The 15146-nt window shown below is 41.9% G+C and overlaps 2 protein-coding genes across 2 annotated transcripts in view; one reads left to right on the forward strand and one right to left on the reverse strand.

Annotated features, from left to right (window-relative positions):
- LOC117661203 (regulator of G protein signaling 5) overlaps window positions 1-643 on the forward strand; it is a 44952-nt gene extending 44309 nt beyond the window's left edge. Inside the window, exon 7 of the mRNA XM_087891143.1 lies at window positions 528-643. The gene's annotated coding sequence lies outside the window, so the exon portion shown is untranslated. The remainder of the gene's footprint in view (window positions 1-527) is intronic.
- LOC148114742 (uncharacterized) lies at window positions 519-8856 on the reverse strand. Its single transcript, XM_087891146.1, has 6 exons — window positions 8777-8856; window positions 7348-7451; window positions 4522-4595; window positions 4173-4378; window positions 3160-3245; window positions 519-669 (listed from the first exon to the last, which is right to left on the reverse strand). The coding sequence occupies exons 2-6, from the start codon at window positions 7385-7387 to the stop codon at window positions 623-625; spliced, it is 453 nt and encodes a 150-aa protein (XP_087747272.1). The 5' UTR covers window positions 7388-7451; window positions 8777-8856; the 3' UTR covers window positions 519-622.
- Between the last annotated feature and the right edge of the window lie 6290 nt (window positions 8857-15146).

Genomic DNA, 15146 nt, shown 5'->3' on the forward strand with positions numbered 1-15146 from the left:
TCCTATCCTATCCTATCCTATCCTATCCTATCCTATCCTATCCTATCCTATCCTACCCTACCCTACCTTACCCTACCCTACCCTACCCTATCCTAAGACAAGTACCTTCTTTAAAAAACAAGTACCTTCTTTGGAAATGCAATTTCCATGAGAGTATATTCTAATAAGTAGGAGCAGTGTTCTTTTCAAAAACTAAAAACAGCAGGAATATTTGGATACGTAACTCACTTGGCTTGTAGAAATGATTAAAATGCACAGGTAATACAACTTGGAGAATTTTAGTCCCGATGAAACATGCTCAGGTTATTATTACTGAGTTACTATCTCAAAAATGAGATGATAAATACCCAAACAAAAACAATATCACAGAGAAATAAATAAATAAATAAATAAATAAATAAATAAATAAGTTTGTGTGTATGTATGTATGTATATAAATAAATAAATCTTTGACAAACCAAGGGACAAAAAAGACAAGTATAAAAAATGGAAAGAGTTTACAATATTTTCTTTTCCCTTTGGCGTAGGTTGGCTGAAGAGATTTGGAAGTTGAAGTTCATGTGTGGGGTATCCTCTGTTTTTGTACTTTCATATTGGTCAGCTGGAGAAAACATCAAGTGAATCATGGTGTTCTCATTCTAAGGTTAGCAAAAGTGAATTTGCGATTTTCTGAGGGATTAGAGAGTGAAAACAGTGGAAATGTTTATTCAGTTTATTCTCAGCTTAATTTACCTCTCAATTCTTTTTATCTCCTATATCTGAATTGTGATTGCAGCAAGTATGATGCAGCCCAGATTTTAGCAGTCAATCCCACCTATCTGCAAGCTGCCACCTCAGGTTTTGATTGAGTGCTGTCATCAGAATCCATACACTCTACATTCCAGATTCTTTACATTTTCACCCCTACCTCTCCTTTTTCAAAAGCTGCATGACTGGAATGCCGCTAAACCCAAAATTACCCAATTCCATGTTCACTTCAAAATAACATTTAAGATCAAGTTTAACAAATAATTTGGTCAAGACAACAAAAAATTGATCCTCCGTGCCCTTATTATGGCCAAAAGACTAATACTGCAGCATTGGGAAGATAAATGTATGGTCCCTTTTACTCAATGGGTTGAGGACCTGATTGCATTTGCTACCTATGAACAGATTGCCTATACAAATAGACTTTGTATGGATAAATAAAATGAAATAAGATACAAAGTACAGTAGGTTAAAAAACAAGTTAGTTATATCAATTTATTAGTTTATATATGTATATATAGTAAATGTATTGCATTACTTATACAAAATTAATTAGATTAAAACATGATATTATATAAATCGTATGTATTTGAATAATAAGATAGCTATATATAGATTTGTAACTATTTTACAGTTAAAATGCTATATATATATTTCTTTTACTGTATTTTGTACTTTTTTAAATAATGAAAACTTTCTTTTTTTTCTCTTTGACAATGTATTTATTTTTATTTTGGGGTTTTGCTTTTTTAAAAATTTCTCTGCCATTACTTTAAAAATAATTAAAGAAAAAAAATTAAGAAGTCTGTTCTTGATCATTTTAGGGACTATACCATGAGGCTTATATTGTTCAGTTTCATTCCATTATTCATTCACCACAAGTTTATATGGCGGGTCCAGACAAGGTTGAGAAACACTGGTCCAGCCATTTAAAACTTTTCTGTGTTTCTCAGGTTCTTCCTTTCCTCACCATTTAGAAAAGAACAAAAATCAGAGTGTTAAGACAGGATGGCTGATCAGTAGAAATAAGAGCCCACTATTTATAAACACTCTTAAAAAGAGCTCTCATCCTTGCACAAAGAGCTTGCAACTTATCCCTCACCCATACTCTCCTTATGCAAAATTAATTAATTCCCATCTCCTTTATTGGGATGTTAACTGTTGTAGCCTTTTTATGAGTAAAGTATCTTGCCAAACTCAATCATCAAACTCAAGATAAATTACATCCATCATCTTACTTATGTTTTTTTCTGGAATAAATTCAGTTGCAACTATGTGTAATAAATTTATATTGCAAAATCCTAGCTGTTAACTTTTCCCCTAGAGTAAATTAAGTAAACAACTAATTGAAATAATCCCATTGCTAGCATTTCTACCATTGATGTTTACTAATTATTTATGTACACTAAATCTAATTGGTTGGTTAAGAGAAAAATGATGCACCCTGAAGCAGTATTTTAACTGGGTTTTAACAAACAGGAAACATGTAAATAGCAGAGAAAAAACCAACAGTATCAACCAATGGCCAGAATTATACCTCTGTAAATAGTATTTATGGTTTTTGAGAGGGGCAGCTTCTAGTTGTGACTGCAGGCAGAAACAAAAGGTTAAACTCTGCAGCAGCAACTCCTCAGCTCATAACTGCTGAACTAACAAAGCTGATAAAGTGCTTTCAGGTTTTTTTTTTTTCAAAATAAAAAATGTCTAGCTATAAAATCTCAGTTTAGATGGTCTAGATTACTGAACAGAGAGGCAGCTGTTCAATGAAACCAGACATTTTTTCTGGGGGAGGAGGGTGCTACATTTTATCTTTCAGGGGCGTGAGAACTGAATATTCAAAAAGTACGTGGAGTTAGGTCATGAAATACTCTGGGATCAGGAGGAAACTATTTGTTTTGAATTACTTTTAATTAAAATTAGATACTATTACTACGGTTAGTAGTAATAGTATCTTAGTAGGATAGTTTATTATCTTAGTAGGATAGTTTATTACTATTACTTAATAGTTTATTAGTAGGAAAGACTAAAATAATATAGCAGCAACACTGAGATGGATTTGGATCAGATGAAGATGTTAAGAGAATATGTTACTGAAATCAAGTAAAGTAACTTCATTGAGATATTTTTAAAATTCCAATTTACTGGGGAAACATTTAGAATCCAGCATGAGTTATTTAGGCCACAGTTGTGAATGATTGTGAACAGTTATTTGACTTCTAGTTCATTTGATTTTATCTTGTCTGTCTTGGACTGGTTTTAGATCATTGATGTTTATGTGTGCATACAGTATATGTAGAGCTTGACTGTCAAATATAAATGCCTTACTCATGCCAGGGGTCAACAGGGACACAGTAGTGCAAGGGTTAACACCAACACTCACTTGGTCTGCTCCACCCACAGACCACTCCTTACCTGAGTCTCCGCCCACAGGTATAAAAAGTAGACACACTCTTCCCACTTCCTCACTTCCAGATGCAGTATGTGATGTAATGATGAACCTGTAAATAAAAGAGACTTATTCAACCGATTGACTCATGTCTGTTATTGGGCCTGATCCATGGATCCTGTAACAAATATGGTAGCAGAGGATGGTTGGATGGCCCAATAACCTCCGAACCCACGACGAGGAATCATCACTGTCTACGAGACGGCGACTCCACCAAAACAACGGGATGGCAACCCAGCGGGATCGCCAGGGAAGGCAGAAACCACGACAGACCCCAAAGCCACCGCAACGGAGGAAAGAGGGGAGACCAAGAAAGGAAAAATAACAGAACCTGGTGACCGGGAGAAAGAAAGACTGCGGCTCGACGTCCTACGACTGCTAAAGGAGCGAGCCAGCGACAAGAACCTCCTCGCGGACCTGCGAAACTTCATAATGGACCGCGAGGTGGCAAGGAGTGAGGAAGACTCGGATCCAGAGCTCGAAGTGCTGGACTCGGTGAGTGGATCGCCCCAAAACGACCCCACAGCAGTCACTGAGCCCCACAGCCCCACTCAAAATTCAAAGTGGCGGCCATCTTTGACCACGTGGTCAGACAAGATGGCCGACCCCCGCCCAATCGGAAGCCGGAATTTAAAATGGACGGTGCGCGAAAAATGCCCGACCCTAAGCGGCGATGAAAGCGACTGGGGTGAGGGGGCAGAGTCCGATTCGGACCACGGATACACCCCAACTGAGCGGCAAGTTGACAAGGCCATGAAGACCCTTGCCGCCGCCTTCGGCCCAGGCCTCAAAGTCACTAGAGGGGAACCGGAAGGGCCCAAGCGAAAAGGAAAGCGAGGAGAGGGGCACCGGAACACCCACTCGAGGGTCGAGGATGCCCACGCCAGCGTACCAATCCTCCTGTGCACCCCAAGGACACCACACCACCGATCGCCCAGGCCGCGCACCCCAGAACGCAGGGATTGGGGCAGCTACTTACTTTCGTCGCCGAGACTCCAACGCCGCCAGGATCTTCACCCCGAAGAAGCCGCTGCAAGTCAACACCATCCGGAGCGTATCTGGACCCCCAAGACCGAAGCCGAGGCCTACCCAACCGATAGAGACCTCTAAGCCGGAGCTGCGATGAACAGGTCCTTCCACGACGACGGCAGAGCAGAAATGGACTTCGCGCATGCGCTGTTTCGCCTAGAGGAGGAAAAAAGAAAAAAACTGCAGAGAGGGACTTTTAAACGCAAGCGTTCCCATGCCGTATTGCTGTTATAGACACATAAAGAACCATGGACAGCAGCCTGCAGTAAGTAATTTTACAAATAATGCTGGGAACTTACCAAGTGACTTTCCAAAGTTGAGGATGGATGGGGGCAACATCCTAGAGTGGTCACAGCAGCTTCAGGTGGTGTTCCTAAAAGAAAACATGTCACATTTTATTAATGACCCTCCAGAGAGACCATGGACTTTAGAGTTGGACTGTATGCACCATAGGGCATTTTACCTTTTAATTTCTAGCATATCTCCCACAATTTACCACAGCATTGGTCACAACCTCACTGTGTCGGAAATCATACAAAAAATGTTTGGGCTATTTTACAGTGAAAGTGTGTCAACCACCACCCAGATTTCCAAAGATTTCTTCTCTGCTAAAGTCAAACCAGGGACCCCCATAAGTGAGCACCTGGTGTCCCTAAACGCTACCAGGGCTGAACTTCACCTTAGGGGGGAGGTCATATCAGATCAGATCATGAAGAGTGTAATAATTAACTCTTTAGATCACTCATGGGACAATTTCTTAGCACACTTAGATACTGTTAGTCTAGGCCTACTGTCCATTGAGAAGCTGTCCAACAAACTGATCGCTGAAGACAATTTGAAAAGGAGCCGCTCTGGCTCCTCCAGGGAACATAAACACGAAAAGAAAGTAGCCTTCCAAGACAGGCAGCATAGCGCAACAGAATGCTATAGCTGCGGGTCAAGGGGACATCTCAAGAGAGACTGCCCTAAGAACTACAGAGAGAGAAGCAGACCAGAACATAGGTTCAGACAGACAGAGAGACACACTTCTGAGGAGAGATACAGACTCAGGGACTCACCCAACCCCAGAGACAGGAGGGGGAACAGAGATAGCTCACGTGACAGCAGAACAGGATCATTATATGGGATAGGGGAGCGCACTCACATAACATGTCAGGGTAGGGAGGCCAACTCGTGGCTTCTGGACTCTGGGGCCTCCAACCACACGACCTATAACCAAAAACTGCTCTCCTCATTCACAGAGGAGAACTTTTCAATCAAGGTTGCAAACCAAAGCGAGGTTAAGGTAACAGGCAAGGGGGTGGTTACGCTACCAGGCATAGGGAAAATGGAGGGGGTACTACTGGTCCCGGAGATACCCCACAACATATTGGCCACATTAAAACTCAGTGAAGAATCAGGGATTAAGGTAACCTTCGCAGAAGGGAAGGCTCACGTTAGCAAGGGTAGAGAGAATATAGGGAGAGTGACAGTCAAGCAAGGGCTACCATACATAACATTCTACGAGAGTAACACACCCAGCATATACACCAACTCAGAATGCACGAAAGACACTAACCAGGACAGAGCTGAGGAAGAACAGGTGAATGAGGGAGAGACGGAGAGCGAGGAAAACATGACACATATAACACACACCACCAAACACACCCAGAGAAGGCCATCGATAGGCAAGCCCATGCACGATGACTGTGCTCACCTACTACACCGGAAACTAGGGCACGCCAGTTTCCCCGTAGTCCAAAAAATGGCCAACTGTACCGAGGGCATCAAAATAAAGAGTTGTGAAAGTTACCTCGAGTGCTCGGTGTGCAAATGTTCTAAGTTAAAGGTCAAACCCAGACCTAAGAAATCCTCATGCACCGCCAAACAGGTATTCAATTTAGTCCACATGGATCTGGTGGGGCCCCTAAGGCCATCCATCAAATACAAGAAAAGGTACTTCCTCACCATCGTGGATGATTATAGTCGTTATGGCTTCGTCTATACTCTAAAACGAAAGGATGAGGCTTTCCAGAAATTCAAAGAGTTCTACAAAAGGGTAGAGACCCAAAACAACACCCAAATCAAACAAATCATGACAGACAGAGGGTCTGAGTTCCTGTCAAAGGATTTCTCCCATTGGCTCAGATCCAAAGGCGTGCTTCACTTTACGTCATCCCCGTTCTCGGCCTTCCAGAACGGCGTCGTAGAACGACGGAATTCCACGCTACAGACCATGATCAGGTGTGCCTTAGAGGACGCGGGAATTGGTCAACATTTTTGGTCTGAAGCCTTAGTTTACTCAAACTGCACACGCAACAGAACCTGGTCCAGTGTAATAGACAAGACGCCATATGAACTCATGTACAACAAAAAACCACAGATAGCACACCTATATGTATTCGGCGTAACCGCTGATGTCCATATACCCAAACAGCTGCGCAGGAAGGGGGACAAAGTATCCAGGAGACTAAGATTTATGGGGTACGAGCCAGGTACCAAAGGGTTCAGATTTGTGGACAATAACGACAGATTCGTAGTCTCTAGGACGGCGGTATTCCATGAGCAAGCTAACTGGTCCAGGATACACCTCAACGAGGTATCCACCAGGCAGGAGACTAAACTAGACGAGCAAGTGCAAGACAAACATGAAGCGACAGATGGGCAGGGTAGGAAGTAACACAAACCCAAGCGCCAAGGCATCAAGGTTGAGGAATGGAAAGGGAATCACCCCAAGATAAGTGTAGAATCACTAACACAAAAGGAAGCCAGGTACTTACATGACACCAAACAAACGACAGATAGGCCAGTCAGAACAACCAGGAACCAATTACCCAGAAGGTTAAATGACTATGTGATGCACATACACACGAATCATATCACACCTAATTCATACGAAGAAGTATTGAGACTACCACAAGAGGAGAGGTCGAAATGGGAATCAGCCATGGCCAAGGAAATGGACAGTCTAAGAGAGTTAGAGGTTTACACCCCAGCCGAGGTCCCAGAGGGCAAAAATACGATAGGTACCAGGTGGATCTTCAAAATCAAGAACCTAGAAGGCGGTCAAAACCTGTACAAGGCTAGGCTGGTTGCCCAGGGATTTGCCCAAAGGTTCCCAGAAGACTACACTGACACTTACTCACCTACCGTAAGAACTGAAAGTGTCAAGGGTGCCCTGGTCATCGCCTCCTTGCTAGGACTAGAGGTACATCAGTTCGACGTGCAAACAGCTTACCTGCACGCCAACCTAGATAAGGAAATATACGTTAGGGCACCACATAGTAAAGAGACCAACAGGGGGGACACTTAGCTACTTCACAAAAGCCTATATGGACTGAAACAATCCGGCAAACGCTGGTATGAATGCCTAGTTGAGGTCCTGAAGTCAATGGGATTTACAGCAACCAACTCCTTTCACTAGGAGAGAGGGGGATTCACCAGAATACATCCTAGTCTACGTGGATGACATACTTTACATCAGTAAACACGAAGGGAACCGTAATGCCTTCACCAGTAAACTAAATGAACACTTCACATTAAAATATCTAGGAAAAATAAACAGATACCTAGGCGTGCAAGTCAACGAAACCCCCAAGGGTTTTCAACTGTCACAGAAAGAAAAGATAGAAGAAATACTACACAAATGCAACATGGCAGATGCCAAGGGGTGTGAGTCACCCATGCAGCCGGACTTCCTAAAAAATACACATGGTGAATCACCCGAATTCGAAGACAACACAATGTACAGGTCAGTCATAGGCTCTCTTTTATATATCGCCAACTGGACTAGGCCAGACATTGCATTATCAGTTAATCTATTGTCCAGGCACGTAGGCAAACCTACCATGTACCACTGGGACGCTGTAAAGAGGGTACTGAGGTATCTGAAGCAAAGTGCCGATGCATGCCTAGTCCTAGAACCAGAACCGTCCAACGAGCCCGTCCTCTCCTGCTATGCTGATGCTGACTGGACCGGGGACACCAAAAGCCGGAAAAGCACATCAGGATACATATTCTACTTGAACAATAGCCCGGTGCATTGGTACACAGGTAAACAAAACCTGGTGGCCACTTCAACCACAGAGGCAGAGTATATATGCCTATCCAAGGCCGCAAACAACCTCATCTGGTTCGACGACCTGCTCGCCAGTGTGTGGTGCAAACCAGCATACCCGATAAACATCTACGAAGACAACAAGGCCGCCATAGAGATCTCCATGGCCGACGCGGTAGGACAGAGATCAAGACATATTGACATAAAGTACAAGCATGTGAGGCAGCTCTCCAAAATCGGGTTCGTAAAGGCCATACATTGTGACACAGAAGAACAGACTGCAGACATACTCACAAAACCACTACAGGGCAGGCAACACTCACACCTGGTATCCAAACTCAATATCCGTCCTTGGGCACCACTTAAACAGCCAGATCCACAGCCACAGGTCAGGCATTTAGAGGGGGATTTGTCAAATATAAATGCCTTACTCATGCCAGGGGTCAACAGGGACACAGTAGTGCAGGGGTTAACACCAACACTCACTTGGTCTGCTCCACCCACAGACCACTCCTTACCTGAGTCTCCGCCCACAGGTATAAAAAGTAGACACACTCTTCCCACTTCCTCACTTCCAGATGCAGTATGTGATGTAATGATGAACCTGTAAATAAAAGAGACTTATTCAACCGATTGACTCATGTCTGTTATTGGGCCTGATCCATGGATCCTGTAACATTGACTTATTGTGTGTATTGATTTATATTAGACTTTTAGCCACATGATCTTTAGCTATAAGAAGAAAATTTCATTTCATGTATTTATATGTTTAATTGATATGATATTAAGTAGATTTCAGTTAATGTGAATAGCTTGGTAGTAATATGCCTGATCATTTGCAATTAAATTGCACATGTTCTGTGCTGAGCACTCTGCATTTATGATTGTACAATTCTGCAATTATTTACTCCTAAATTTTAGTATTTCTATTTTACAAGCTGTTTAACTCATTTCCGAGGCTTATTGTGAAATGGCTATTTAAGGAAAATAACTGCCAGCAATTTTGGTTCATGGCTGCTCGACCACCATGGCACCCTACTATGTAACAAGTATTTTACAATATTCATGGAACACTCCTGCACAATTTGTACTCTCCCAACTGAGTATTTACCCTGTAAATCAGATCTATTAATTCAGCAGAAAGGAGAGCAGAATTAGTAATGCTGTCACTTAATATTTAAAGAACTTTATTAATGGCAAGGTTATTTAAGTACTAGTCCTGGACTTAAATCACCAGAAATTCAAATCAAGGGAAGAGGAGAAATCCTGAAGTATCTTCCACAGGTACAACTACTCTATTCTGTTATTTCCCTCCTTTCCATATCTCAATTTTGTCCCAGGTGTCTCTGTCCGAAAACAACATTATTGATACTGAAGCTAACAGTCACTCATTGTGCTGTGTTTCAAAATTCGAAATACTCTGGTTTTCCAACAGCCCAAAGCAGTTTTCATTTTGAACTTTCACATTAATGGCATTCTCATGAATCCATCCTACATTTATGTGTATTTCATTTCCCACTGTAAGGACTTTCCACCTCTCAGCTGTGTTTCAGTTAGCAGAGCCTGAGGATAAGCATTATGAAGCAGCTCTGCCAGCATGAGTTTGCAGCTATGGAAGACACACCTCACCTGCATCTGTGATCTGATACCATGAAAGAAGAAGCTTTCCAGCTTTCACCACCAATCTTTCTCGTCACCATTCCATTTATAGCTTATTGTACAGTTGGGTGTTATGCTGATTTGCCTCCTTCCTTCAAGGCTGATTTCAGTCGGTGATGATTGTGGGGGAGGTCCCATCCTCAGCCCCTACCAAGTGCCACAGGGTTAGATATCATTGGTATGCTGATGATAGCCGATATACATCTCTACCCCCAGTGAATTAAGCATTGCCATTAATGTCTTATCCCAATGCCTGGAGGCTGTGAGGGTCTGAATGGGGGACAACAAATGTCAGCTGAACCCTGGCACAACTAAATGGCTTTGGTTTTTTGTAGCCTTCTATGCCATTTTTGAGGCTGCATGAGGTTGCACTATTCCAGATATACCCAATGCACAATTTGGGGGTAGACTCACAATTCCTATTCAAGGAGCAGGTGGCAGTCGTGGCTACAAGGGTTTTTGCCCAGATTTGTCACGTGTGCCAGTTGTGCTCATTCTTGGATCAGCAGACACTGCTTATAGTCACTAGTGACTTCCAGATTGGACTACTGCAATGGACTGTAAATAGGGCTGCCCTTGAAAAGTATCTGGAAGCTTCAGATGGTCCAGAATGCAGCAGTATGGATAGTTATGTGCGCTTGTAAGGCAACACATATTAGATCTCAGCACTGTGAGTTGCATTGGTTGCCATTTGCCTTGGGGTCCAATTCAAGGTGCATCTGGAAGGTCTCAGGAAACATGCCTGCCTTGCTGTGATGCCTGCCTTATGAAATATTCTTCCACCCCAAATTAGATTATTCCCATCGATTTTGATATTCTAGAAGGCTCTTTACACCTGGTTATACAATAAGGCTTGGGGCTCCCATGGAATCAGAGACCTATTTAGATGGCTCCATTGTTGAAGGGACCATTTTTATTTCTTTCAACGATGGGATTTCCAGTTTTTTAAGGATATTTATTATTATGTCTGTTATCTTTGTATTTGCTATTTTTATATTCTCACTTTTTATCTATTGCTGTGTATTGCCCAGAGTTGCTTTGGGTAAGATGGGCAGCTACATTTGATTAATAATAGCAATATTGAGAGGAATATTGTGCAAATGATAAGGTAATTGTACATGCACTGACTGGGAAAAGGAATGAAGGAAGAGTTAGAATCATATTTGCTTCTCATTCTACAAAGGACGGAGAAGGGCTGATGTTAATTCAGGGGCTCTGGAAGCCAACTGGAGATCAGTAAACTTAATAATTGGCTCAATGGCTGCCTGAAAATGTTCTCTGCAAATTCCAGAATCACAAGGTTGCACATTAATTGCTCAGTGCAGTTCTGATGGCTACATATGATGAAGGCAAAGGTAAAATACTGGACATTTTAAAATCTAATAGGAATGATGTGTAGGTAGAATTCATACTGGCAGTCCAGAATGAAAACGTTCTTGCTGAGAAAGAAGATGGGAAAACCATTAGCATTTTTACAGCTTGATGAAGAAGTCTGTGGAATCTGTGAAATTCCTGAAGAAAGCAGAACAATAATTTTATAGAAACCTTGCCTGGAAGTTTTCTCTATAGCATTTATCTCAGAGCATAAGCAAAGGATATTAATAAATTACATAGAAGCACTATGTGGGAGAAGCAAGCAGTGGTTTGCAGTTGCTGGACTTTACTTCACCACTAGATGGCAAAGAAGAAACAACTTCGCTCATGCTTGATTTAGAGAAGTATGTTAAAGGTAGAGACAAAAAACAGGATTCTCATCTACAATGTGAAATGAACTTCCTTTCAGCTTGTAAAGTGAATGATGCAAACTGTATTAATAAATGAAATGCCAGATCTGCCTTTAGTTGCATCTCTCTGCCCATGTCTTAGTTGGCACTTTTTCTCTAACAAACAAAAAGGACCACATGTACATTTAGTGTTTATTTATTTATTATATTTATATACCGCCCTTCTCCCGAAGGACTCAGGACGGTGAACAGCCAAGATCAAATACATAAATATAAAAATTAAAAACAATTTAAAACCAGATTAAATACTTTGGCCCATAATTAAAAACATCCCATTAAAATCCAATTTAAAATTTTAAACCGTTAAAATTAGGCTAGCCTGGCTTGCTGGAATAACAAAGTCTTCAGGGCATGGCAGAAGGTGCGCAACTCCGGGATCCTCCGTACCTCCGGGGGCAGCTCATTCCAGAGGGCAGGAGCCCCCACTGAGAAGGCTCTCCCCCGGGGGGTCGCCAGTCGACATTGTCTGACTGATGGCACCCTGAGGAGCCCCGCCCTGTGGGAGTGTACTGGCCGGTGGGAGGCTGTCAGTAGCAGAAGGCGGTCCCATAAGTACCCAGGTCCTAAGCCATGGAGTGCTTTAAAGATTTAATCAACACCTTGAATCGCACCCGGAAGACTACTAGGAGCCAATGTAGCTCGCGCAGGAGAGGAGTTACATGGGAGTGTTCATGTATTCCTTATTAAAATATTTTTGGATGGCTTCTATAAAGTCCATTAACTGCTCCAGAGATTTTAGCACAGTTTAAAGGCAGCACAAGGTTGAGTTATTAACATTTATGTAATTTTCTTTCACAATTTAACTTGCAATTTAACAATTTAACTCTTTCCCATCTTCAGTCTCCAAAAGTACATTTGGATGTTCTTCCAAATCATGTCATTCTTGTGAAAGTGCTACACCCACCTTTTCTGTTCTATGTTTCTGCAATATACAGTGATCATGGTGCCATCTGTTTTACAAACAGCAGATATTGCTGTCATTGAAATTCAGTAACATATACCTTTTTTGGGTGACATAGATTCAAAACTCTAATTCAGTAATGGACTACTCTTCTGATCACCTTTTCCAGCTTTTTTAGAAGAATAAAAATAAAATAAAATAAAATAAAATAAAATGATTACATGACCAGTTGGAATTTAACTCTGTACATCATTGCATTTGTTTGGGGCTAAATTTAATTCCATAGGATTGGTGAACTGAATCAATCTGTACTTAATGTTCCAAGAATATTCCCCACCTCACCCCAAGTTAACCATTTTGTGAAAACAGGTCCATTATGTTGCTTGTTAAAATTCAGCTGTTTTTATAAGGCAAACCACTATTGCATAAATTACTTCAAATACGATTAAAATTAAAAGCAGATTTACTGTTCTCTAGAAATGTGAAGTGTGAGACAGTAACATCTGACCACCATTTCAGGAATTTATGGATTTCACATTTCATATGGACGCACTATAACAGAGATGGCTAATCTTTTTTCCATTGCGTGCCAAAAGTGGGGGGAGTCCAGGGGGGGTTGCGCATGCATGTGCCAACACCCATAATTTAATGCCCCCCACCCCATCCCTCACGCATGTGGCTGTGACCCCCCTGCGCTCCCCCCCCCGCTTTTGGCATGTGATGGCAAAAAGGTTACCGGTGGGCCCAGTAGGCCTGTTTTTCACTCTCCCTAGGCTCCAGAGGGTTTCCTGGGGAGGGCAAAAACAGCCTCCCCCCCCGGAGGCCCTTTGGAGGCCGGAAGTGGCCCATTTCCCAACTTTCAGTGAGCCTGGAAGGCCCGAAAATCAGCTGGCTGGCGTGCACATGCGCGCTGGAGCTGAGCTAGGGCAACGTTTGCGTGCCTGCAGATATGGCTCCAAGTGCTACTGTGGCACGTGTGCCATAGGTTCGCCATCACGGCACTATAACATAGATGATATCAATCCATTTTCTATGATAAAGATTTTAACCCTTCCATTAATAATTATACCACACATTTATTTCTCTGCATGAACAATGGGCCCTATCCAATAAAATGAAATTTAATGTGGAGAAAAGCAAGGTTTTACACCTGGGAAGGAAAAACCAAAGGTACAAGTACAGATTAGGCAAAACCTGGCTCAAAAACAGTAACTGTGAGAGGGACCTTGGAGTCATAGTGGACAATCACTTAAACATGAGACAGCAGTGTGTGGTTGCAGCCAAAAAAGCTAATACAATCCTTGGTTGTATAAACAGAGGCATAAAATCAAAATCACTGAAGTATTAGTTCCATTTTATAAAGCCTTAGCAAGGCCACACCTGGAATACTGTATCCAGTTTTGGTCACCACATTACAAAAAAAATGTTGAGACTTTGGAAAAAGTTCAAAGAGCAACTAAGATGATTAAAGGCCTGGAGATTAAAACATTTGAAGAACGGTTGCAGGATTTGGCTAGTCTAGAGAAAAGAAGGACTAGGGGGAACATGATAGTAGTTCCAGTATTTGAGATGCTGCCACAAAGAGGAGGGGGTCAACTTATTTTCCAAAGCACCAGAGGGCAGGACAAGAAACAATGGATAGAAACTAATCAAAGAGAGAAGCAACCTGGAATTAAGGAGAAACTTCCTAACAGTGAGAACAATTAACCAGTGGAACAGTTTGCCATCAGAAATTGTGCATGCTTCATCACTGGAGGTTTTTAAGAAGAGACTGGACAGTCACTCTTCTCTGAAATGGTATAGGCTCTCCTGCTTGAGCAGGGGGTTGGACAGTAGAAGACCTCCAAGGTCTCTTCCAACTCTATTCTTATCGATTTATCAATTGATTGATTGACTTATCCACTCCACAGGTCCAGTGTACCTGTGTAATTCATAAAAATTATTACCTACTGTCTGTTTGACTTAGTTTCACAGGTACACATCATCTCTCTTTTTGGTAATTTATATTTTTCATCTTTTACCCAGTTTGCACTTGAAATCATAAACTTCTATGTTGCTCATAACTGTTGGCCTGCACTGCCAGTGACAGTTAGTGATTAGGAAATCAAGCAGAGGCTTTGTTATTAATTTTGCTTATATTTGTTCATAACAGATTTTAAATGCACTTCTCTCAGGATGTCAGTTAATAAGTTCCAAAAATGCTTTCAATTTCCTGCTTGTTCATCACAATCATTGGGCTTAAAACTTATCATAGAAGCATATAATTATACTGTTGGGAGGAATCTTGGAAGTCTTCTTATCCAACCCACTGGTCAAGGCAGGAGTCTTCATACATCTGGGACTAATGCTTGCCCAATCTTTACTTGAAAATCTCCAGTATTGGAGCTGCCACAACCCTAGGAGCAAGTTGTTCCACTGCTTAATAGTTCTATCAGGAAATTCCTCCTTACTTTCAGGTTGGATCTCTCTCTGATGAGCTTCCACCCATTGCTTCTTGTTATACCCTCAGATGCTATGGAGAATAAATTGACACTCTCTTTCCTG

This window comes from Pantherophis guttatus, chromosome 3, assembly GCF_059756535.1.
Source record: "Pantherophis guttatus breed Tessera chromosome 3, ASM5975653v1, whole genome shotgun sequence".
Taxonomy (NCBI): Eukaryota; Metazoa; Chordata; class Lepidosauria; order Squamata; family Colubridae; genus Pantherophis; species Pantherophis guttatus.

What these genes read in the sequence shown, in the direction of transcription:
- LOC148114742 (XM_087891146.1), bottom strand. Translation starts at nt 7,387, where the DNA reads ATGACCAGGGCACCCTTGACACTTTCAGTTCTTACGGTAG. An exon ending in ACTTTCAGTTCTTACGGTAG is followed by an intron (nt 4,596 to 7,347) that starts GTGAGTAAGTGT and finishes GTTTTCTTTTAG; the next exon opens with GAACACCACCTGAAGCTGCT. An exon ending in CAACTTTGGAAAGTCACTTG is followed by an intron (nt 4,379 to 4,521) that starts GTAAGTTCCCAG and finishes TTCCTCCTCTAG; the next exon opens with GCGAAACAGCGCATGCGCGA.